This window comes from Perna viridis, chromosome 8 (assembly GCF_037379345.1).
Source record: "Perna viridis isolate PV_CMFRI_1.1 ecotype Kerala chromosome 8, ASM3737934v1, whole genome shotgun sequence".
NCBI classification, from domain to species: domain Eukaryota; kingdom Metazoa; phylum Mollusca; class Bivalvia; order Mytilida; family Mytilidae; genus Perna; species Perna viridis.
In genome coordinates, this window is record NC_142452.1 from 40,857,349 (window position 1) to 40,884,039 (window position 26,691).

Sequence of the window (26,691 nt, forward strand, 5' to 3'; positions counted from 1 at the left end):
AACATTACGTATAGTTTTTTTGTATATGCGTTAACAAATGATCTCTAAACATATATAATTAAACAACTGATGCAAGCTGTATTTCAAAAGGCTTCACGCCCAAATGAAACAGAAAGGCTGGTTATGTGGTTGGTAATTCTGAGTAAGAAATACAAGTTTGCGTGGCTGTTTGAGATAAACTCATCACCTCCTGTCTTTTTTATATATACACCGTTAATTAAAACTAATTATATCTATTCAAAAGCAATGGTTAAACATTTATTACAATGTTTTAATCTGTATACTATCATTATGTAATCTGTTGTGTGAGTTTGTACTGATTTTTTTATGCCATTGTATGTACAAAAGTACATAACAAAATTAAACAGCATTAAAAGAATGAATAGGCACTTTTGATTAGTGTATTCAAACAATTTTGAAATGACACGAAATAGTATTTAATATTCATAGGATACGAATTTTGTAGTCGCGATCAAATTGTAATTTCATAATACAATGATAGTTATTCTAAAAAAAAACAAATATTATAAGAATAATTATTATATTAAGTTAGACTTTAGTAAATATGAAATAAAAGACATTATTACGATAATGGAACGGGAACAGTTCACTTTAATTTCCGTACTTTTAATTCTTGCAGAATTTTATCTTTGTACTGAAGCTAACAGTTATAAGCAACTACAAGTTTATTTGGAAAAGAGTAATGTACAATTAACAAGGTCGAAATCGGCATCAGTTGGTGATATGTCTAGAATTGCCTGCGCAGGAAAATGTTTAGAGCTGGGAGATGAATGTTGCAAGGCAACATACATTGAATCCACGAAGGAGTGTAGGATTGGGCTGAATGGATGCTGCAATATACCCGAGGAATATGTGCCGGGGACATACCTTTTACAAGCCAAACCACCACTTCTCATAGGTGAGCATTTATTCAGAGATGTTAAAAATACACATAGATAATTTTGTCATACAAAGAAGATAATTGTAAGTAAAGGTCACTGTTAATTTCTGATGGAACAAAGTGGTAAAAACTAGTTTTAGTGATGTTCGCTGCTCAGTATAAAAATGCCAAAGATTTCATATAGTACTTTATGCGATCCGTGCAACTATTATATTTTATATTATTAACGATTACTGTTCTCTGAAACCGATCGGTTGAACTCGGTGATCGTTTCTTTTTTTACAAATAATTTATATATTTTACGGATCGGTTTATTATAGACTCCCATTTTTAAACACAACTACTGAACTATATAAATGCAGATATTTTTTTTTAATTTACCTTTCTAAACAATTAAAAAAAAATAATGAAATGCCAAATTTTTACCTACTATTATAAGCAAAAATTAAATATGGTAAGGCACTTCATTACATTCATTCAGATAAAAAATAAGGAATTAACATGAACCGATTTTTTGTCATTTTACATAACAAATCTCCGATCACATCGGTCATCGGTTTTCGACCTGTTAGCCACCATTCAATCATAAGTTGTTGCGAGAAAATAAACAATATAGGTCAGTGTGTTCGGTTTTTTTTTATATACATATACTTGAAATTTTGGCGGCAAATAATTTCCCTTGATGTTGTTGGGGGGTCGGGCTCTTAGCATATCTAAAAATCTGACATCAATGGCTGAATATGTGTACCGAAAATCCTTTTTTAAGATGATCATTTACCTACCTTTAAAATGAACCTTTGCTTGCAAAGCATTTTTTTAATTGCTGTGAGTCAACGTAAAATGGAACTAGTCATAGCTTGGCTTGAAGGAAATTTAGCCACTACAACTACTTCTTATATGACTTTTATAATATTAAATACAACATACTTCGAAAACATTAATTTAACAAATTTTAATCCACTAAGTGTCATTTTTTGTAATGTAAAGATTAAATATTTATTTCCACTAGACATGTTTAATGTACAACAATTATAAATTTCGAAATAAAATTACTCAATAAGACCACTCATAAAAATGTGTATGCACGTTTCTTGTGTTTTAGGACCCCTACAGACTCCATTGACTGTTTCAAATGGTCTGAATAAAGGCACTTGGAAAAATACAGAGTTTTGCCACATTGGTCACTATGCAATTGGCTATAAAATTAAGGTAAGCATGTGCAATAAGATATTTTAGAGATTTTGAATCTAAAACGCTACGTTGTATAACTTAATAACTCCTGAAAACATCACAATAAAAAGACCGGCTGTATAGATTATTAGTTTCTACTTACCATATATTTTGAAATCTCCGAAAAACATTCCTGTTTTAACTGATTCCTTTTAAACTGGGTAAAGTGCTTGACTACAAGAGGTATTCTGTTAAAAATATCAAATTTGGTACATGATGGAATTTCGGGATAAAATGTAAGGTTTCCATGGGTAAACGCTTTATCCAAGGTTCGGTTAAGAACGATTACGCATGTAATAAATACCGACACTGTCCCATTACATAGGAAGCGACATTTTTAACTGGGACTTGCGTTTAAAATGTCTTCTATTAGTAAAAAAATCATGCAAATGGCAAGACCATGGTAAAACGTCTATAGGCTACTAATTTAATGATATCCATATCATTTGACAAATTGGATGAAACATATATCAAATATTCTTCATATCATCTTAAAATTATTAGACCTGTATTTCACTACTCCTCTGTAACTTTGTCAGTGTGTTGTACATTTTCTTAGAGTTTCTCCGTATGAATTTGTTATACTGTACGCTCAGGATACTAAATGGAAGAGCAGACGATAGGCCGTGCATATAAACCTACAATCGCTGATATTAGAAATACAAATTCAGTTTAAAGCTGACTTTACTAGTTCATAAGCATTTATTTTAATCAACAGGATCGTTCAACCCTCTCTCTCTATTAAAGTTCGTAGTCTTGAAAAGAAATAGCTATGTCTGAAAAATGTTTCACCAAACCACTTTAAACTTTAAACTTCTATACTCACAGATGTCAAGGAGGGTCTCCATTTCTACTACAACATTTGTTACTCCCAAAGTGACATTAATTCAATATGGATCCTAAAACAATCGAAAGATCCAAACATCCAATTTCCTCAATTACTGTTGTTACTTTATGTGTGTTGTTTTGGTAATTTCGTGTTCTTCGTTGCGTGTGACTGTTTTCAATGTGTGGTCTTTGTCCCTCGGTAACATTATTTTGATCTCCGCTAGAATCTTGGTTCATTTGATTACTTTTGCTAAAAAAGGTTAAACGTTTACTGCATTTGTTGGTCCTTAAAACCAAAGGGAGTAACGATAATGTGCTACAATACAAAAACAGCAAAACATAATCTACTGTGCACACTGCCGTACATATTAACAAACCTAATGGCATGCATATAAGAGATTTCCACTTAACTGACCACCAACCAGATGTATCGATAGGGATCTTTTTTTTTGGTTAAATGGTAATGCCTCAAATTCTAGTAGAAATAATTCACACACTATTGTTGAACTGCTGTATGCACTATTGAAAACCAAATCAAAATAAATGTAATGTTTTATTTAATCGGGCGTTTTATCAATAGACTGAAAATCGAGTTATAATCTTATACGCACTTTTCGTTCGGTAACGAATGTATATATAGATATCGCTGGAATTATGAAAAGGGTGGAAACTATAAACTGTAAATTATCGCCCTTTTTTCAACTTTACGTGTATCTACATTGCTTGTGTGTTTGTTATTTTATGATATTACAAGTATGAAAAAATACTTAATATATTTTAAGAATTTAGTAATATGGAATGGAAAATTTCTTACCATTTCAACATATGAAAGCAATGTGTAGACACATATTACAAATATATTGTTCTTTTCTTAAAGTTGCATCTAAATGCAGAATTTTTAAAGCCCGTCTGGCACGTGTTGACCATTTTTAGTTTGAGAACGAATTATGCATAAAGGAAATATGTTGCTAACAATCGCAATCTATATTGGCATGGACTTGTAATTCCTCTGAGGATGCTAACTATTGTACAGTTAACATGTTTAAAACAGGTGCTATCAACTAGGTTACAGTCTCGTCATTTTGTTTTCTTTTCTTCCTTTTTTGAGTTATCATATGAAAACTTGTAATCCTACGTTAGGTTGACTAGGCGATTGACTGCTTTGATATTTTAGTATTTGTATTATTGTCAGAAAGTACATGAATAAAAACCAATCAGCCTCTCACACTAAAAGAAAGCACCTGTAGCACTTGGCAGAATTATGTCCGAATGTATTTCCGATCAACTTTTATTTCTTTTAACTGGACATCTGGTCGTTTTGCTCTATTCGACCACTACTGATTTATTTTCTTACTTTAGCACACCTGGCTGAAGGCCATGAGAGCTTTTGCCAACCCTTCGCGTCCGTTGTCGTCGTCCGTCGTTGTTTACAAATTTTTCAAAACTTTTCTTCTTTGATACTCCTTAAAAATTAACTTGGCCTGAATGTTCATTAGGGTATCGAACTGATGTGGGTTTTTTCATCCTTTGGGAAACAAGGCTGCCTTTCCAAAAGTAGAACAAAGGAGTCAAATAGAAGTTGTTCGCATACATCTCCAAAACTATTAGGGTTAGCCTAAGTCTGACATAGATAAAAGTGTGCAGCATAATGAAATGTATCTGTTATCTCTTTCAATAATCTTCCCCTGCTGATATTACATGACCAACTGGAAACAATTGATATGAATGTGAATATCCTTAGGGAATTCCACAAAAAAAAAAAAAAAACTGGCGTGGGGGTGTTTGATCCGTTGAAAACATGGCAGCCCTTACTACAAACAGACTTGAGGGGTCATACAATTTTTGCATTAATCTCCAAAATCGTTAGGTTTAGCAAATTCTGAAATTGTTCGGCATGATGTGATTTATCTAAAGTAAAATATTTGTTTTGATATGTGAAGCTATGTTGGAGTTATAGCCCTCTTTTGACGGTACTAATATTCCTTAGGGTAGTTGTCATAGATCTGATGTAGAGATTTGTTTTCCGTTAACATAAGCCAAGTTCCTTTTTTCTTTGAAAGGTGAACAATTATTATTTTTTTCACAGTTTCCAACCAATATCTTGGAAACTATAAAATATAGAAAGAAACTATGCTAAAAATTGTCAGACAACTTCTTGCCAGAGAATTGCCCTTGAAAGGCAAAAATTAAACAAGGTGAGCGATTCAGGCTCTTGGAGTCACCTCGGTATCACCTAGGGGAAAATAACTTAAGTCCGAAATTCGTTACTTTTCCAGAGAAAAGTATATGAATTGCACCTGGGATTATTTTAGTGGAGAGTAAATGGATAATGATTTCCAAATATTCTTAAAAAATCGAATTGTTAATGGAATCAATTCAGTGCAAACCAAACACATTGAAAAAGTGGGATACAAAATAAACGACGTCCCACGGCAAATAATTGTGAGTCATCTGACAAAAAACATCCAATTTTTATCCAGTATAACAATGGACCTACTTTATTGCATAATTCTTTTGCTTTCTTATGTAATTTTCCTAAACACTCCATTTTGCTGAACAATTGTTCAGAAAAGTAATAACACAATACCCGATAGGGGTTCTCAGACTAAATATTCTGCATACATCTTTCCGTATATGATAATCATTACTGTACTGCACGCAAAAATATCCAAATGAAGTTTGTGCATTTTCTATTCAGTTACTCGTATTCGGAAACATTGATTTTATTCAGAAAGATGTTATTAAAAAGAAATTATAAGCACTTTCGCACAAACATGAAAACGGCTGGATTATTACGCTAACGACAGACAAATACATATAAATAGGAAATTAGCTACTGTAAATGAAAAAAATCCCTCTGGAGATGCAACAATGGAGCAATAAACATCGTCAAATTTTATGACAAACAATATATGTTTAATATTCAAAAGCTTCTTTGAACATTAATTTGATTTTACGGGCGAAGGCTAGTTACTTATTTACTTGGTCGAAACTCAAATTATAATGTTGTGTTGTGCATGAACTTGTAGAAACAATATCAATTTGTTGATGCTTTATAATGTACGATGGTATTTAAGAGACATATTATTTCTACCTCTTCGACACCAGAGATCGAGAGATCGCCCTGCCATTAAATGTTACCCTACCGGGACACCTGTAATGGTGCATGCTCCCAGGTTTGGAGTCCGAGTTGCTCATTTGCAACACGTGTGCACGGGCAACCTCTCATTTTCTTTTGTTACTTTGTATGTATGATTTTAGATATTTTATATTCTTTTATGTTTGTATGTTTTCCATGTCTGGTCTTTGTCCCTGGATTACATTCGTTTGATTACCGCTATAAACGTGGTTCTCTTGATTACTATTTAGAGAGACATAACAACATAACAACAGCTTTGGATGCCAGTGTAGATTATGAATATTTGTACACTAAAAAAACTGAGTTTCATAAAAGATTGAGCTTTGTTCATTGCTTTAAAATAATCCAATTACTACAAACCCTTTGAAGATATTACTCTTATATTCAATGGTTTGCAGTTTAGAAAATATAACACACAGACAATTCGTTGAATGGCACATGCGAACGACCTTTTCTTCGATAATTCAATAACAACTGAAAATCTTGAATGATCAGAAATACTCCGATACTTCATGCTCACTTTGGTTTACGGCGTGTGCCCTCAACTCAGCGGAAATCACTAGTAGACAATTTGCTTACTCTAGGAAATTGAAAGTCAAACCAGTTCAGGAAAGATAAAATCACTTCTAAAGTAAAATTTAATAATCTTCATTTGTTACTCTTCTTCGTGTATAGGTAGAGTCTACCAACATAGTGGATTTCACCGGAGCTAATAGCATTATATTGATTTGTGGGTCGAAGGCTGGATATGAATGCGGAGATAAACCCACTTCCGGTATTGCTCAATGGGGCGTACATGAGCGACAACGTTATTGCCCTCTGAATACTGTCATGGAATCATTTAACATGCAAAGCGAGGAATCTAAGGTGAAATTTACTATTACACAAAAAAGTCAATCTATGTTTAGAATTATTGAACTACTGAAGGAAAAAATGTGACGTAAGTTATGATATTAAAAGGTCATGTGAACAACCAAACTTCCATCGACATCTTGGAATATGGTACATTTAAAAAAAATTCCATACATCCGTTTCTAACAGATAAAAAAATAAAAAACCAAAAGCAAAACAGAAAAAAAAAATAAATAAAAAATAAAAAAAAAAACAATGATATTACTACTCTAAATTTCGGTATGCTGTACATGTGTTAAGAGGCAACCTATCATTTGCTGTTGTTACTTTTGTATGTATGATTTTAGTTATTTTATGTTCTTTGTTGTGTTTGTCTATTTTCCATGTCTGGTCTTTGTCCCTTGATTACATTCTTTTGATTACCGCTATAACCTTGGTTCCCTTGATTAAGCTCTCTTATCCTATGTACGTTTTACTCTATTATTTGAAAAACTAATTACTTGGAAATTAAATAGTTTACACGAAACACTCAAAGTTAAGTTGTGAAATAAAAATGACCATGAAATGATGATTTAACTTCTAGAACTTTTTTATCCATTTATTAGGGACCTTTAGTGGATGATTCTGCTACAAACTGGATTAAATTCAAGTGTCGCGATCTCCATACATCAACTGGAATACGTATTATTGGGGCACCAAGGTCAGACCTTACATACTTAAGAGGAAAATTTGGAGGTTGGAGTAATAGTTGTCCACTCGGAACAGCCATTTGTGGAATACAGACCAGGATATTAGATGCCCAATTGGCTTCAGATGAAATGGCCCTGACTGACGTCAAGTTTTTCTGTTGTTACTAAAACATTTTTTTTAATTTTAGCTCACCAAGCATAAAAGGGCAATGTAAGCTACTGTCGTCAATATGTGTGTCCCTCGTCCGTCGTCGTTGTCCGTTAACTCTTCCAAACAACTTGAAACAAATGATATTGAAGTCACATTGTTAAGCATGATGGGACATACCTATGCCCAAAAGTTTTAGAAGATGGATTTTAAGTTATTGGTCCTGAAATGGATTTATCCCGATTTTTCATTCGCAACTAAGATGTTCTTCTTCCCTGAAATTACTAAATGAATTACAAATAAAATAAGCATAACTACTTAAGGGTATCCTAAGAAGTATGTGTGTGGATATTGATCTAGTAGAAAACACATCGCCATCGAAAAAAAAGGACAAAAACAAACCATATGGTTCAAATCGAAGTATTTTGCAAAAAAATAGTTTGTCTGGCTAGGATTGTTCAGCATCACAGGGTGGACCAATTCAATTTTTGTAAAGCTACTGGATGGATTGTTATCAGATTTAGCATTAATGTCAATCCGGATATCTCACGAGGCTTTGTGTCGTTATTTGACTTTTAAATATATTTCATCCTATCTGTTCTTCTTAGATTCGAACTCCTAATGGCTTAAATACCGACGATAACCCCTTCCAGAAACAATAAAGTAACTCCATTGACATTAGTCAAGTCATATAACTCACAACGGTTTCCTATTACAATTTGTAATGACATCGTTTTAATTACTGAAGTTTAGATGGCTATTACTGGAGCCTTAAGATTTATATTATCCTCTACTGGAAGTGGATGCTTTTGATGATACTTTTTTTTATCACAGCCCACTTCAGTGTGCTAATGACTTTTTTCTTATATCTATTCCGTGGCTTGACTTTATCAAAACATTTTATTTTGAGTTTTTTATACTAAATTAAACAAAATGCTTTTGAAATATATCTTTTATACTAGATATACGAATAAAATTAATGTGCCATCGTTTCGCTATTTCACTTTTCAGTTTTTTTTAGGAAGAGTCATCGTTCTGTTACCGTTATTTGTTTTTAATTTTGTTGTCTTGGCCTTTCAGAGCTTACTTCAAGGTGTGTCTACACTTATTGATAACCTTTTGTAATATCTGTAAGTATTTACTATTTTCATAAAAAGTTATACGACTTGTATTTGTTACGTTTCACCATATTTGTTCCTTTTTCTATCATGATAAATGATAAAAATGTGTTTGGAGATTTTTCATCTGTCAAAAACATACCAGTAATGGTATAACTAAAAAGAGCGAAGGGGTAAAATTGTAGATTTTTAGAAATAACTCATAATCATTTGGGTTTATCATGATATAAATTCTGACGAGAAAATAAAATAATTTGAATGAATGGTTGAACGGACCTGAGCCGAAATTATTATAACGATATGTAGACCGGTGTTACAGTTATTGCCCTTAAATTGCGGAACATGGCTATGCGAGATTTGTTTTAAGATTTGAAAACCGGATTGAAAACTAAGATGCACCTATTGTTTGAATTAATCTTATGAAAGGAATATAGAAGGGTTAAGTGTTTAGTTTTGAATATTTGTTTTGGAAGGCTAAAACGAATAGTTGTAATCAGTTGAGCAATTCTGGCTCTCTGTGGCCACTTGTGATCATCTTAGATCAATGCGTTCTATCAAAATTACAAATATGTAGTCTTCAAAATTGTGATTCTCATCTGGAGTACTTAAATAAAGGTTAAATGAAACAATTTTTGTGAATAATGCATGTTTGCATCAATTTGTGTGTGCTGCTTGTATCAATGGATACGTATAAAACTCTTTTACCACAAAAAAATGTAATGCTAGAGATGTATTGTTTTATATTATAGATATTTTGCTGCAATGCTACAGATGTATTGTTTTATAGATATTTTGATGTGAACATTTAAACATGATAAATATGTATAAGCATTAATTGTGTTTAACTCCACTGAGGAAATACATGATGTTATAATTAACTTATGCATGATATAATTAAGCCTTTTTTCTCTGTATGAGCTGATAAAGAAATCTGTTTTTATTCTATATGTGTGTATCTACCTATATCTTAATTCTAGGTAATTATTTCAGTACAACGCTGTGTAAGAATAAGGCAATGGGGAGCACATCATAATTCTAAATTTTGTATATTTACCCTCAAATATATGCTATACATGAAGCCTCTCTGGTGTAGATATTTTTCACTGCTTACATAAGAAAAAAGTGTGGGAAAATTTTGCCCGCCATTTTTCCATATTGCACTTCAACATACTTTGATCTATCACTACCTTAAAGAACGTAAATTTTACAAACACTTTGATGGTTATTTCTGGAAGTTATCACGTATAAATACTTGGTAAATGCAATAAAATATCTGTGTTTTTTTCTTTATGTGCCACTCTTAATACACATTTTGCCCGATTTGTTGACGGAGAAGTATTTTACTTGCATCGGAGTGTTTTGATTTTTAGAGATGAAATTGTGCTCAAATTTTAGGTTTATTTTTCAATGTGTATTCTGGTTCTGCTTTTCAATATATATATATTACCATTCAACAACCTTTTCTTTTAAAACCACGTGTCGCTCTTTTGTTTTGCTAATGTAATTGGCATAAAAGATCGATATCATTTGGTACATGTGCTAGTATTGTAGTTGCGAAAAGCTCCCATCGTTACAAATTCAAGCTAAAATATGTGACCTATCCAGCTGTCTTAATTTGTATATATATGTCTCTTGAACTTAATGCTCCCTAACTTTGTCATGTGAATCACAAAAATCTTAAGCTATGACTTAGGTACGAACGGACTATAAATGCAAGAGTAATCAAGGGTTCCACGGTTATAGCGGTAATCAAAAGAATGTAATCCAGGGACAAAGACCAGACATGGAAAACAGACATACACAACAAAGAACATAAAATAACAAAAATCATACATAGGAAGTAACAAAAGCAAATGAGCAACTCGGACTCCACTAAAAACTGGGAGCATGGACCAGGTGCACCGGTAGGATGAGCATCCTCTGTTTATTTTTCAAGAAACACCCGCGCAGTTGCTCATAAAATGTCAAGTCCGGGGTAGACAAATAAGGAAAGGAAAACTATGACCCGTTGAATAAATCAATTTTCATGGTACAAAATATTATTTGAAAGTTTAAAGAAACAAACAAAATATCAAACGTTTGAGTGATAAAATTCATTTGTATTGATGAAAAATGTTTAGTTTCATGTAATGTCAATGGCTCAAAATTAACTGTTGTATAATTCTTAACGGTTTCTGTTTTGTAATTATAAATCAATATATTATAAATATTCTGTGAAAGTACTCAAATTCGTGCCTTGGGGAAAACGTCATTTCGTAGGCTCTTGAATTCGATGATTTGACAAAAGTGTCATACTAATGAAACGGAAATTTTTATTTATTTTGGGGAATCAAATTTTGTAGTTTACTGAACCCAGGAAAACACGACAATTGGTACACAACGAAAACGAATACTTCCACAGTATTGTATAAACAGTGTTTGTTTATATATAAATGTCACATACAATTTGTTCTTTCAACTTCACATTTCTCTCTCTTTTTTTTGTATGTGTGATATGTTGTTTTCCTTATTGTAAGTTTATGTATGTAATTATATTTCAATAAATTGTATCTATAGAACAACCGAAAATCAATATAAATATTACATAATGAACATGATATAAAAATATAAAAAACGAAAACAATCAAACACGGACGTCAACGACGGTATAATCAATTGGAGACGAGTGGTAGTGTTTTTCTGCCTCGCCAAAAAATAGTCAGTGAACATTACCCAGAACAGGCGAATATAGTATGGAACGTACACAAAAATCTCCAAGATAAGGTGTTCGATTCCTTTAAACACAGAGGACTCGTCCGTCTGTGCTTCCCGAGTTCAGGCTATGTACTTACTAGTTCAGCTTAAATACAATGATACGGCTGAAGAATCAACATTTGGAGTGATTTGCTACACAGTATTCTAAAATGTTATATAGTTGAAAGTTTTAATTTATCCCATACATCGTCCGTGTACCAACAGCTTGATTGAATGTCATTGCGAAAAAAAGTCAAATGCCGAAACCTTTCATCTGATTTAGAACCGGTAAAAATACATAAGGTACTAAATCATCAAAACATAAGGTAAGTGCAAGACATTTCTGTTTCCTATTTTCACGTTTTATCCATGTCCTTGACCGTGAAACAGAAATGAATAAGACCTACATACACGATGTCGATAAATAAATAAAGTGATAATGTGATTATATGTAGAATTTGAAAATAAGGAAAACGTCACATCATAAGAAATACAAAAAAAGCACTTGCAATTTCAACTCATCGAAACACCGAACCTTGAAAAAAGGAAAAAAAACAAAACAAAACAATGAAATCAGATGCTCCAGAATGTAGAGAATGTAAGACTCCCACAGAAGGAAATCAGTTTGATTAATGTCTGTATTTGTACCTGTAATTCTACACTTAAAAAGAAGCTTTACGCAACCAATCAGTTTCATCTTCCGTTCCATAAAATAATATCATTTTACTTGAATCAAACTGGTGAAAAATTCAGTTATCCTCTAGTCTCCTGGAATGTTCCGTTGAAAATGGAACCAACAGAGATGAGCCAAATATTTCAAATCCCAAACGCTCTATCTTGCATTTAAACGAACGCTACCATTGTGCGTTTAAACGAGCACTTCTATCGTGCGTTTATCGTGCGTTAAAACGAACGCAAAACGATGTGTAAACGAACGATAAAGGATGCTCGAACGCTCAAATGGGAAAAGTGAACGTTTCAAGGAGTGTACCTCTTCAACTACATGATAACACTGCATGAGTGACTATATTTTCATCATAACCAGTTAAAAGTCATTGATGTTTCTCGTGCTTCACGACAGACAGACAGACAGACAGACAGACAGACCATTGACCAATGTGTTAAATGTTTTCTTAGTACAATAGCTTCAATGATAAACTTACCATTACTTTTGGTTAAACCAACAATTTCTATATTATTTTCCAAATGTTTAATAAATGTAAATGAGAAAAATAAGAATGACACTTTTTCTTTAGATTTATGATTACGAATAGTAGTAAATTGATGTGGGAAAGTTAGAAATTATCATACATTCCGTAATCTCCAACGGTCTTGTCCGTCTCCCATTGGGAGATGTTAAAACTTGCCGCATTTAAAATTTTCAGTATTCATTAATTACAATGATGAAGACTAAAGGCGAAGTTATAAAGCTCAGAAGTGACATACTTCAATGTTGTATCATTTCTTCTTTTTTTTTTCCAATCTAATGTTTTAATGCTTGAAAATAAACAAAATTTCGTATAATATTATAAGAAAGAGCTAAATGCTCCCTCTTTTAAGAGGGGTCTCCTTCTATAATGTTCCCGAAAGTCAACATCTTGGAAACGGTACCTCCGCTAAAATGCACGAAAGCTTAGCATATCTTAAATGAAGGGTCAAGAACTAATTTCATTATATGTCAAATGGATATCCATACCACTAAAGGCCAGACCATGTTTATATATCCTGACAACCAACAACGCATTGTCGCATCCTCTTCAAATCCACCACCCGGGATGCGCCTGCTTTAATTTTTTCTAGATTTTAAATGGATTGACGTAAACATAACACAGGATGCAGCTGACTGAAATAAAAGGCAACCGCGTTCACAAAAATATAGACGATTAAATTTGAATGAAACTATTTTTGAGAAGACGACAAAAAGTTGGAGTGCTTAGACCTATCATAACAAATACTTAAACTACATTTAGGCTATTAAGCACAGATATTTACACATTAACATGGATGATTTATATGTACATCCATGTTCTTTTTAAACGGTACATCAAAGTAATTCATCAGGTAACAGCTATGATACAATTACAGGTATTCCAAATGTTTACCTCTGTTCTAGCGTATGTGTAGGTGTACACTAAATACGTAAGAAATGTAGGAAATCGTCCATTACATACAAGAAAGTTAAGCAACAGGACTTTATACACACAAAAATGTGTAAAACTGAATTTTTTTTTTGTTTGATTTTACTATTAAACTTTGCAATATCGAACAAATGTAGGGACATGGGTGATACGTGCACATTGTAAATGTATTAGGGTTGGAAGTTTTTTTTTGTTTTTTTTTTTTGTTTTTTTGTTTTGTTTTGTTTTGTTTTTGTTTGTTTTTGTTTGTTTTTTATTTTGTTTTTTGTTTGTTTGTTTTTTTTGTTTGTTCGTTTTTCATTTTGTTTTTTTTGCTTTTGGTTTTTTTTTCGGATATAACAAGTTTTGCAACATAGACCTGTGCTTAACCGTTTCATTCGATTAATACCCAGAGCGTGGATTTTTTTACAGCCAAATAAAGAAAATAGCTTTTGATTTTCAAGCTTTCAAAATAAAAATAGAAGAGAGAAAAATGCTTGATTCGTGTTGATATTATAACAGTATTTCCAACTTTGTTAGAGCGCATAAGGTAATATAATGCATTGAGAGATTTATTACAGACAAAATTGTCCGCTACTGGTTTCTATACATTAATGATTATACTATTTTAGTGAAACCTCACATTTTTGTATTACAGTCAAGGCAAAAGTAAATCATAATGTAGAACATTTTTATACGGATATTAGAACAAACAAAAATTGAAAATTAGTAGATTCAAATCCATAAAAAATCCCAAGTAAAGGACACTGACGCGGTTCAAAAGTAGTGCATACAAATATTTGGCGTAAAGTAGAGATAAAAGCTCTTTAATAAATATATCTACTCCACGTGCTGCGATGCAGTTAGGGTTTTATGGGTATATTACACGGATGGCCAGGTTCTTAATCATGTGATAGCTAGGTCACATTACACATCTAGAGGTAAAGTTGGACTTAGTCAATTTTGAAGCAATCTGAAACTTCACTGTTTATATTTTCCATAATTTATTTACAAAACAGCTTTCCGTTCGATTATTTGTGCATTTATTTTTCAATCGATACATTTTTTTTTCAAATTACAAACTTAATGCATAGAATTGAAAGCTGACAATAATCTGGGAAACCAAAATGCCAGCGAAAATCAAAAGAATGTAATACAGGGACAATAACCAGACATGAAAAACAGACACACACAATAAAGAACATAAAATAACCAAAATAATACGTACAAAGTAACACAAGCAAATGAGAAACTCGGACTCCAATTAAAACTGGGAGCATGGACCAGGTACACCGGTAGCGTAAGCGTCCTTTGCTTTTCTAGAAACGCCCGCCGAGTTGTTCATAAAAATCATGTCTAGGGTAGACGAAAGATGAAAGGAAAACTATGACGTGCAGAACAAAGTTTTCATGATGCAGATGGATACAATGTAACGATCTACGAGTTCATGATGATGACCAAAAAACTATGTAGTAATGACTTCAACCTTGTAGCAACTATAACAGAACCCTGTTCTTAAAGCCTACTTGTATGAAGTTTGGATGATACTAAAAATTGACAATACGCAATTAAAAGCCATCGTGTTTCTCGTATAGTTTATTCAATAGTTTTCCGTTCCTATCGATCTCTAAGTGTAGGTCAAGATATGAGGCTGACTTCACAGAGTCTGTAGTATCCTTTATCTTATGTTCTTTTGGGTAGACGGAATATATCAAATCCCCAAAACTAGTACTTTTTTACTATAATACGTCATCTATACAGGGAAACTTACATTGAATGATCTTTCTAAGCACATTTTGTTCCCATTGGAATGCCGAACGTTTGTCTACGCGTCTGTCGAAAACGCGTCTACCACACTGGACAAATATATTGTCGATAAAAAATTCAATCATTTTGAAAACATCTTCTTCGGTGTCTTTTAAAAAAGGATTTGGTATTATTTTTAAATATGAGGAATTTCTATCAAAAACTACATATTTGTATCTAAGTGTACCGTCTTTTTTGGGGTGACACCGATGTATAATGTTTTTCAGTCGTGATTTTAACTGAATATGGTGAATAGAAGTATGAAGAGTTGACAAATCATAGGTTTTACTGTTATTATATTCTGATAATAATCTTGAATAGAGGGTTTCTAGAAGATCTAGAAGAAGTTAAAAGTTTTGAAAGAGGTTTATACTTTGCAGATTCAGTTTAGGAATCCAGTACATAGGAGGTAGATTACAACCATTGTCTTTTGTAGAGATTACTCCTATTGTTTTCTACGTCTACCTCAGATAATAAACATAAGATGAAATATGTTTTGCAGACAGAAACATTATTGTTTTGGTCTTTGTCTGCTGGTACGACAACATATTTGTCATGTATAGTAGATAATGGTTTTGCTATATCAGAGTCTTTAAAAACTGATGTAGCACTGACATACATTGACCATTTAAAACGTTCATACGTTTAAAAAATAAAGACCTCTTAGCCTTCACCTATTTTTCGTTTTATCTATGTTCTTGCGTAGTCATCCACGGCATCAATAAGAACTTGAAGGTATAGTTTCAATTTATGGAACGTGGTTCACGGTACGTAGGAACTTTAGAAAGGACCTTACAGAAAGTTTCGTTCCCGTAATAACAGAAGAACCATATTTGAATGACGATTTTTTTTTTGCAAGAGCAGTCAGATGGTTTAGTCCTCAGTTTAGAGGTTCTGCAAATAGCCTTTTCATTACATTATTATTTATTTTTTTTCCGAATTTATTTTTTTTTTTACCGATTATTGCATTAGGCAAAATAAGGCTTTATGGGTCCTCATCTTTGATTAGACATTTCTGGATCTTAGGAATATCCCACTGGCGAAAATCCTACGGATCACTGGTTCATTCCAGTATAATCGAATCATTCAAAACTACCACGCACATAAATTAAAAAAAACGGTGTGCTGTTACTTTGAACTCGTATATTGTAAAATTAGTAATTTACATCTTAATGTTCTTTGCTCTAAATAAATGCATAAAACTTTTATATTAGAATACCAGTAAAGGCTAAAATAGCAAAATGCAATTTGCATGTATGTGTCTGAATTATATTGTTCGTGTTAATGCATTTTAACTCATTTGTTTTCATTTTTAAATATATATATATATATATAAACGTCTCAGAATGTGACGACTCTATTCACTACACTGCTCCATCGGATCAAATTGATACAGGGAAGATATGTAAACGTATAGAAAGGTCTGAAAAATTCGCAACGATGTTAGAACTGTCAAATTTGGGATGCAAAGTTTTGCTCGTTCCCTCCGCGGGACTCGAACTCGTACCGCTGTGACATCTATGGCAATACCGCCTGCACAAAGTCCAGCGCCCTAGACCACTCGGCCAGCTAGACTATATAAAAATATAGCTTTCGCTGGCCGGGTCATTCCTCCTCGTAGGATTAATCTAGGGCTGTAACTTAGTACACGATGTGTGGTAGTACGGGACAGTTATCAGCGTCCATGTTAATCTATTAACACCACAATCACAAACATCTTTGTACACCAAAACCGGGATAAAAGGGTGATATTTGTGTAATAATAATTGTGGTAACTGTTGTAGTAGGATAGCAACATAATTGGTCACCTATATATGCACTTCTGTTGCCTCTTGTTCTTTGTTTTTTGTTGTTGTTTTTTTGTTGTTGTTGTTGTTTTTTTGTTTTTTTGTTGTTTTTTGTTGTTTTGTTTTGTTTTGTTTTTTTTCGGTTTTGTTTGTTCTGTTTTGTTCTGCTTTGTTTTGTTTTGTTTCTTTTTTGTTTTTGTTTTGTAATGTTTATTTTTTAATTACTGTTTTTTAATTTCTTGTTTGGAAATTCATAAACATTATATAACAAGATTACGAAACACCGAGTTTAAGGAAAACACAAGCTCTATAAATGACACAATTCTTTTTTTTTTCAATTTTTTGTCTGTAAATTCATAAACAAGATATACAAATTATTATAATACGCCACGTTTAAGGAAACTGCAAGCTCTATAAACGATTAAAAACGTTCCCAAAATAGCATTTTGTAGGCAAATATGTTTGAAATATTGATCCATATACGTAAGTAAAAGGTTGCTATTTTAAAGACGTTGTGGTGGTTGTATCATTGAGTTTGTTTTCCAGTTTTTTTGGTTTTTTTTTTATTGTTTTCTGTTTTTTTATTGAAGTTGAAAAGCAAATCATTATATACATTGGGAAACATATGTGTTTTAACAAAGAAAAGTTATAACTTGTTATTGATTACATATTTACATGTTTTAAGAAGCACTCCAGCGAAGAATCATGCAAAATGTGATATATGTTAGAAAGTCGATATTTATTAATTTTTGATATTTTTCATATATGCTATAATAATCAGAAATTAACACTATGCCTTTCATAAAATCTTTAGTCTTAGGAGATATCGATTATATAGACCGTATGGTAGAAGTTAAAGATAAGGAAATAACTTAGCATATGACAATGAAATTCAATAAAACTTTCGGATTTTCAATGTGAATTATCTCCTGAGACCAGACATGTTGGAGTAAACGTTTATGTATTTAGCCATTTATACCCATTCAGCAGCATAAAATCAAAAACAAATATGTGTATCCCTTTTAAGGAGGTGTTATTACATTTATATATAATTTGCATGATTTTTACAATGACTACTACTTAAAACCATGAAGTGTAAAGTTATGAATAGAATGAAAATATGGTCTACATGTTATAATACCGTGGTCAATAACAAGCTTACGAGTTGACTATGTTTCGTTTGATTATGACAATACTTTTTGCATCGCTTTTTTATTCGAATGGGAGTCATTATCAATATCAGAGGCGTAGGACAGGTAAGACTAAATTCTTCATTTCTATTCGCATTTTATTCAAAATCGTATGTTTTAACTTAATATTATACAGATGCTAAACTTTTAATAGGTACATATCTTCATATGGTGTACATATACATGTACATGTAATGACAGGTATGGATTGGATATTGGCAGGATGTGCAGATTTCAAATTTGAAATGTAAATTTATTATCGGGATAGCAATTTCTTAAAAATAAATGTAATACTGAAATTGTTTGAAGACATTTGAAAAAAAAACTATCTGTGTACAAATGTATATGAATAGTGCATTAAAATAAGATAATTCATTCGAAGGTTTAGTAATATAACTTTTGTCTGTTGAACTGGGTTTCAGGGGTATTATTAATTGTGTGTGTGTGTGTTTGTGTGTGTGTGTGTGTGTGTGTGTGTGTGTGTGTGTGTTTACTGTTTGCTTATTTAATATGTATTATGAGGAAAGTATAATTCGTACACGGACGAATTTGAATTTATAGAATTACAGAAAATTTATAGTATTTGAAAACCTCAAGTTTCCCCGTTAATCCATTGTTCTAGACGACTTGATGACAGTTACCACTTCTTGACGCTTCTTACTCTTCTCGGTGAAGAAGATTGGAAAATACCAAACTGTGTATGGTAAGCTTCGAAAGACGTGATTTCCTGTTAAGACTAAAATCGGACTCTCTGTGCTTCCAAGCTATGATTAAAATTATTTTGATCAATAGTGTACTACACTATGAGATCTTGAAATCTTGTGAACTATATTTGATTTCAGAACGTTCTTGTGCATACTGTAGCAATATTGAATATCTGATGAAGTCCCAACCCCATTATCACATAACTGAACATTTATCGAATTCCTACTCGGAATTCTTATCATTTCACTTGCAGTTTCCGTTAGACATTGCGTATGTTATAAACCTTACCTACTTATATATCTGATTAAGTGTATATTACATGGCAAAATCTGTATCATATGCCGTATCACCATGCACCGTCTGTGATGTCACTATAGAACATGTTATGACGTTGTGTAAATACAAAAAAAAATTGACAGGCAGTTGGGCGTTGTAAATTGGAGTACTAATCACGAAAAAAAATAATAATCAAGAAAAAAAATCATAATCGCAAGAAAATGAAAGATTAAGATATCTCGAATTATAATGTTCTCTAACTCAAAAAGCCCCAGAGATCTGGCAATCTCATCCTTGAGTGTCTGATATTTTTCTGTCACAATTGTACCTTGATTAAAAAATGGAACGACGTATACTAGTCCAGAAGAAAAAGACTAAAGTAAGATTATTGAATTTTGGGAACACAATTTAAATAAAAGTAAACACACAAAACCAAAAGATTGAGATTGAAACTGAAAATTTAGACAGGATACGCCTCCAAATTGATCTCAAGATGTCAAATTCTAGTTTAAACTAAAAAAAAGGAAATTATTTGAAAAAAAAAATGGAGATTGTTACACCTTTAAATTCATGAGGTCTTGTGAATTTTGTGACAACAAGACCTTGTAAATATATATGTATATCGATATAATTATATTTTTTTTAATTGAAAATATAAGAAATTGCAATTTTAGGCTTAAATCATAAGTATATATTGGGGATTTTGTTTCGAAATATTGCCACCTTTAATAGATAATGCATTTTAACGAACCAACATGGTTCAGTTTTGTGAAACGTTTTTCTGTTAATAAAATAAATAACAGAGATTTAGATGTACCGCAGTTAATTTCAAAACTGCAAATAAGTGGCATTTCGAGGAAAGACAGGTTCAAGCACTGACCCTGACAAAAGAACAAAAGAAAAAAAAAAACAATCTTGACTTGTTCGCTTTGCTTTTCTTTCTTTCTATGCCACCAATTACCTGAAGTCCTGTTCAAGAAAAAAAAAATATTGCTGCCAAATTTTATTTTTTGGAAGAGTTCCGTTATATTAAATGAAGCTTTAATCAAGGCAATAGACAATAGTATTTATTAAAATTGCCTTTAATTGGCTCTTTCTTGCATACCATCGTTAGTTTTATAGAAACTTGGTAAGTTTTATGTCCACTTATATGACTTTTGATATCGTTATAATTTTCCGATTTATGATGTTTTGCTTTGGTTTCTTATTATTTTTTGTTCTTGTTTTATTTTCTCCATTTTTGTATTTTGCTGTTGTACTATATTATTATTTTTATTATCTTTATTATTTGTTTTGTTTTGTTTTGTTTTGTTTTGTTTTTTTTTGGTTTTGTTTTGTTTTTTGTTTTTTTATGGTTGTTGATAAACCAGTTGTCTTGATGAGTTTCCGAATTGTATTTTGCTTTTAATTTGTTTCGTTTTTTATATATGGACTTGTTTATAGAGCCGGTATTAGTTCTGAAATAATTTTATTTATGCAACCAGCAATTCTACTCTTCAAAACTACTAAAATAATTTGTTTACAACACCTGTACTGAAAGTTACATCTCATCACGGAAGTCATAAAAAACGCACATACCAAAGATATGACAAAGTTATTATGAGATCAACAGTCTTACTTCAAATATTGATTTATTAAAGACTTTCCTACGCATCTGTGTACCAATCAGATTTTCGAAATAAAAAAAGTAATAAGTATAATTTATGTTTTTGTGGCTAGATGGATACTGGCCATGCAGTTGGCGAGGTAAACAGTTGTTCATAAAGGATACTAGTATAGTTTTGATAAACAGCCCGAAGATCGGAGTTTATACGAACATTTCTAGGCCACTTGGGGACCAACAAACGCCATCAGAACTTATACAACGTAGTGGATCTTTCATACTGGTTAGGTATGATATAAACTACATCTTTAAGTACCATTCTGTGTAAAAATCAGTTAATGGGTGGCACAATTGTTTACTTAATTTGGTCTTTTATACCTCAAATACCATTTTACCATAGTGCATTTCATATAAATTGGTTGTTTCTGGTGGTTAACAGGTATCAATAAAGACTTGGATAGTGCCATAAAATATCTGGTTTGTTTTCTTCATGTGCCACACCTTATACACATTTTACTTATTTATTAAACAGAGAAGTATTTAGTTGAAGTTACAACAAAGTGCAAAAGTTAAGGCTTGATATCATCATTGAATCTCTGCAGTACAAAAACAAGGATAACAAAGTCCATTATATCGCACAAGATGAAATGTGTCTCTTGTGTTGAGAATGAAAATAAAACATAATGTTTTGATGCTAATTAAGTAGCACTCCAGCTAAGATTCATGCAAAATGTGATTCATGGGTTAAAAGCCTACATATTTTTTTTTTTTTTTTTTATATTTTGTTTGAATCTTTTGTATTTTCAATGTTGATTATCTTCTAAGAGCAGGCAGATTTATATGAATAATTACTCATTTCATAGTATATACTCATAAAACAATTACAAAAAAAAAAAAAAAAAAAATATGTAGCCTTTTTTGGGTGTATCACATTTTTCAAATTTTGCATGATTCTTACAAAGACAGCTACTTAATAATCAAATGTTATGTCGAAAGAGTAATCAATGGAAATACGATTTTAGCGGAAATCAAAATAGTGTAATCTAGGGACAAATATCAGACGTGGCAAATAGACACACACTACAAAGAATGTTAAATTACCAAAATAATACATACATTTAAACATATGAGCAACTCGGGCTCCATTAACAACTGGACGAATTGATCAGGTGCACGATTTCTGCTTTTCTAGAAACACTTTAATTACATGTAACATAAACTATTTTGTGGTAAGAGAGAGATAACTCTAGTGATTGACATTTCACTGAAACGTTGTGTCTATATTTACAGTGTCTGGTGCATACGCCACGTCAATAGACATGGAAATGCAACAATGCTGTATGATTGTTATTCCGTGTTGATTTGCAAGTTCACAATTTTTTTAAATTACCAAATAGAGACTGTCCCTTGTATGTGTCTAGAAATATCAATTTGGGTGTTACATTCTTACCAAAGAGAAAGAGAAATGCGAAAATTTTGTTGTGCCAGATTTCCACATCTTCCTAACGGGGGAGCGACGAATATTATTGGAAAATCTGATACACGCCTAAGGAAGATTTACTAGCACGGCCTTTTTTTAGAGATGGATTAAATATTACCATACCATGATTGCTGAGATTTGCCTTTCTTATACTTTCACATGTTAAAGATTCTTAATGTTATGACAAGGAAATGTAAACTAACTATCCCATTGATCTCTAATTTCACAACTTTTTTTATGTATTTATGTTTCTTTTTAGGGAATACGGGGAGTATCATTGCATTAAAGTAGAAGTTTTAACCGAGGACAAAAGGGAAATGTATACTTATTCAAGTCCAAGTGAGTTCATTTGAATCGAGATCAGTATTTTTTTCTTTTCAAGATTTTGTAATGTTACGTTGAATTCAATTGACACCTTTTATTAACTCCGTTATTTTTGATAAGCAATTTTTTTTTTTTTTGAAACTATACACTTAGTAACGATTACTTATATATCATGTTCCGGAAAAAAAAACCGCCTATAGTGCCCAGTGATATGCAGTAATATGTTCGTGCATTTATCAAAATAAATAAATAAATAACATAACATAAAATTATGACATAAGCATTAAGAAAAACAACACATTCATGACCCTTTTTTAGGTTTCTTTTTTTTCGATTAATTCTTGAATTTAAAATTTAAAACTCGAAAACAACGAAATGCGGTTCCCAAGGAATAATGTGCATACTGACAACACTTAAACCACGAATTCAAGAATCCATGAACTTGAGTTTCTTCCATGATCCACGAAAAGTGGTATCCCCGAATAAAAGTACTTTCACAGTATTTGTTTTCCATTATAAATGTGATGACCTATGGTAATACCTGTCAAATCAGTTATTGTTGCTGACATGTACTCACAAAACTTTGTGTTTTTTAGACAGAAAAAATTTGACCGAAAACACATTCTGTGAACTCTGTAACCTTGCAGTGATGACACGAATGACCTACATATCAAGTAAGTTGATCTATTTCAAAGCAAGTTAGCACATTCTGTGAATTCTGAACTCAATCCAGTTGAAAATTCAAACAGTGACAAAATGGAATCTTGTTAAAGCTATGTAACCAGTTTCTTTAAATTTGACTCTGATCTTCATATAATGTGTATTCAAATTTACTAGATATACAATAAATTTTGAGTGTGTTGGACAATTCAGCACCATGATTGAATGTCGGATAGATATTTATCTTTGCTTCTATATTAAACATTGCATAACGTTTAGATATCCGTTCAGGAATCAAACCATTTCAATTGAGTCGAAATAAATAATTATATGTAGCAAATCAAAAGGTGTACAAAAAATAAATAATAGTTCACATGTCTATTATAATACACGAACCATTATTTTTTGTGTTGTAGTGGATGGTAAGTGATAAGATATAATGGAAAGCACTATGACGTTCACTATGACGTTCAATATAACAGACTCAAAGCATACCTCTGAAAAAATAAATTGAGGTTTCGAAATAGCGCTTAAGGAGGTAGACCTAGGGTAAGGGACAAGCTCTTCGAAATCATTGGTACGTAAGTTTTGATCATTTGACATCAATATCATGTAAGCATCAAAGTTACTTGGACTAAGTTTATTCTGTTTCAATGAAAGTTTGATAGTTTTTGGTAAAATTGAAAATGATACAAACATATCACTGATTTCACTTATTTTCCGTACCCTCGATCTATGTCTTTAAGTATCACAAATGCACTCAGTCAACTTTTTTTAATTAATATTCATTCGGTCGGTAAGTTGCAATTATCACTTTTTTTACAATTATCACCTTTTTTAATGTTGTTAGCTTGTACATATTTATTTGTTCTTTGTTCCAACAGTCCGTACATTTGAGTATGTTCTCAGCTTATACTCCTATATTTGATGTTCAGTGTGATAAACAATTACAGATCAATATGTATATATGTCAGGGCAAGTCATAAAATGAAAACGATATGTCGAATTTTCGAAAGTTGCAAACATCAGTTAAAATGATCCGCAAAAATATTTACAGACACCAGCTAAAACTGTTTCGCAATGATATATTTGTTGTACCTCAGCATTATTCTGTCTACACATCTAGTGTTTCCGAAATGTTTTCGAATGCAATTCTGAACAAAAATGAATAAACGCTATTCTAGACTCATCTTATTATTTTTTGAACATTTAAAAATAAAACGAATGCAGGATACTTGTCAATTAATTTTACAAAAATCGAAATTTATTTATTTCATAATATAGTATGCACACTTTTCCATTGTAATAAATAAAAAAATCAACAAATAAAACGTGACTCTTTATGAATATATATGTAACTTGAATTGATTTGCATATTCATAATGTTTTGTTGACACGCATGTCTTGTATTTGCTGTAAAGGATTCCCGTATAAGAACCTACCAGTTCCTCCAAACTACTGCACAATTCCAGCATGTTGTCCAACAAGATCAAGTAGTGATATCCAATGCCCAACCAATGATCCAAACCTTGACAACGGAAAACGATGCAACAGCCATCTTTGCTAAGGATATCTGGGAGATGTACACAGAAAATATTTTTTTGCTACAATCGCTCATATTATCAGTCTATCTTTTGGTGTCTTTAGTAACAATTCTTAACGAAGGGTTGTCGTCTATTTAAAAATAACCAGGAATTAAAATGGTTTTGCAGTCTGTTAGGAATTTTCATGCCAGAAAAATATAAGAATAAAAGAAAATTATGGGTCGTTGTGATCTTTTTTTAAGATATTTTCATTGGAATTTTAGCGGTTTTTCTTGGTTTTGACTTAACAGGTTTCATTTGTTTAAACCACTAAACAAAAGGAAAGGACTTCATTAAAAAAAAAATTCCTAAATAAACATTTTAAGTGTGTTAAATAAAAGATTGATGAAGGGAACCAAGATTATAGCAGTAATTAAAAGAATGTAATCTAGGGAGAAAGACAAGACATGAGAAAGAGACAAACACAACAAAGAACATAAAATAACTAAAATCATACATACAAAGTAACAAAAGCGAATGAGCAACTCGGACTCCACTAAACACTGGGAGTATGGACCAGGTGCCCCGGTAGGTAAGCGCGGTCTGCTTTTCTAGAAACACTCGCCGAATTGCTCATGAAACGTCAAGTTCGTGATAGATAAAAGAGGAAAGGAAAACTGTATGAAATTACAAAAAAAAAGAGTGGGGGCCATTGGGCAAAAATATTAATGCTATGAAATGGATAAAACCGGGAAAGTCCACAAATCTGATTAAAATTGCAGAACATGACCAGCGAACATTCTTAAACTATGTGATTAACTGCAAAACGTTATATGGGAATAAAAATCGTCTCTTCTGCCATGATCGTTTATATGACGGCTGTCATTTTCAAGTGTTGTATCTACATCTAAAAGATGCACGAATACTGTTTATGTAAAACTTGTTAAATCCTAGTTTCGGAGGTTTGATGCATGGCATTTACCCCCAAAGAATTTAAGATAAATGATACAACAAGCACTATCAAGTCTCATGTCTTTGCGTACATATAGAGATCAATAGTAAAGGGAAACTATTGGCCAAACTATACAACAAATGCCATGACTCTTCATTTCGTATTTTCAATTTTCCTTTCACCTGTGGCAACATCCCTTCAGCTTCTGCGTATTGAGTTTTCATATCATAATTCTGACGTAATGCCAGAGCTTGCCGTTACTACGTAGATTGTTTGTATCGCAATATACTTCTTACTTTATGCTGCTGGAACAGGTTTATACTGCGACAAGTGAAGTCATCACTACAGAAATGTTATGGTCGTCATCATGAATTCGTGGATTGTTACAGTGTATTCATCAGCACCATAGAAACTGATTTTTTCAACGTGACATAGTTTTCTTTTCTATTTCGTCTACCCTGAACTTACCTTTTTACGAAAACCTCGTTTGATTTTTCTTCCGGTGCACCTGATCCATGCTCCGAGGTTTTAGTTGAGTCCGACTTGATCGTTTGCTTTTGTTATTGTGCGTGTATTATTTTGATTATTTTATGTTCTCTTTTGTGTGTGTCTCTTCTTTGTCCGGTCTTT

General features: G+C 32.1%; 2 protein-coding genes across 2 annotated transcripts; both read left to right on the forward strand.

The window, feature by feature from the left end:
* Window positions 1-681: 681 nt before the first annotated feature.
* Window positions 682-7,061, forward strand: LOC148610516 (uncharacterized). Its single transcript, XM_088541312.1, has 3 exons — window positions 682-919; window positions 2,004-2,110; window positions 6,774-7,061. Exons 1-3 carry the CDS (start codon window positions 745-747, stop codon window positions 7,035-7,037), a joined length of 546 nt encoding a protein of 181 aa, XP_088397438.1. The 5' UTR covers window positions 682-744; the 3' UTR covers window positions 7,038-7,061.
* Window positions 7,062-18,442: 11,381 nt separating this feature from the next.
* Window positions 18,443-25,353, forward strand: LOC148610517 (uncharacterized). The gene is made up of 5 exons (XM_088595591.1): window positions 18,443-18,604; window positions 21,239-21,410; window positions 22,862-22,941; window positions 23,523-23,600; window positions 24,003-25,353. The coding sequence occupies exons 1-5, from the start codon at window positions 18,520-18,522 to the stop codon at window positions 24,014-24,016; spliced, it is 429 nt and encodes a 142-aa protein (XP_088451717.1). The 5' UTR covers window positions 18,443-18,519; the 3' UTR covers window positions 24,017-25,353.
* The last annotated feature ends 1,338 nt before the right edge of the window (window positions 25,354-26,691 follow it).

What these genes read in the sequence shown, in the direction of transcription:
- LOC148610516 (XM_088541312.1), top strand. Translation starts at nt 745, where the DNA reads ATGTCTAGAATTGCCTGCGCAGGAAAATGTTTAGAGCTGGGAGATGAA. An exon ending in CAAACCACCACTTCTCATAG is followed by an intron (nt 920 to 2,003) that starts GTGAGCATTTAT and finishes CTTGTGTTTTAG; the next exon opens with GACCCCTACAGACTCCATTG. An exon ending in CAATTGGCTATAAAATTAAG is followed by an intron (nt 2,111 to 6,773) that starts GTAAGCATGTGC and finishes CTTCGTGTATAG; the next exon opens with GTAGAGTCTACCAACATAGT.
- LOC148610517 (XM_088595591.1), top strand. Translation starts at nt 18,520, where the DNA reads ATGTTTCGTTTGATTATGACAATACTTTTTGCATCGCTTTTTTATTCG. An exon ending in ATATCAGAGGCGTAGGACAG is followed by an intron (nt 18,605 to 21,238) that starts GTAAGACTAAAT and finishes TTTTGTGGCTAG; the next exon opens with ATGGATACTGGCCATGCAGT. An exon ending in GTATACTTATTCAAGTCCAA is followed by an intron (nt 22,942 to 23,522) that starts GTGAGTTCATTT and finishes TGTGTTTTTTAG; the next exon opens with ACAGAAAAAATTTGACCGAA.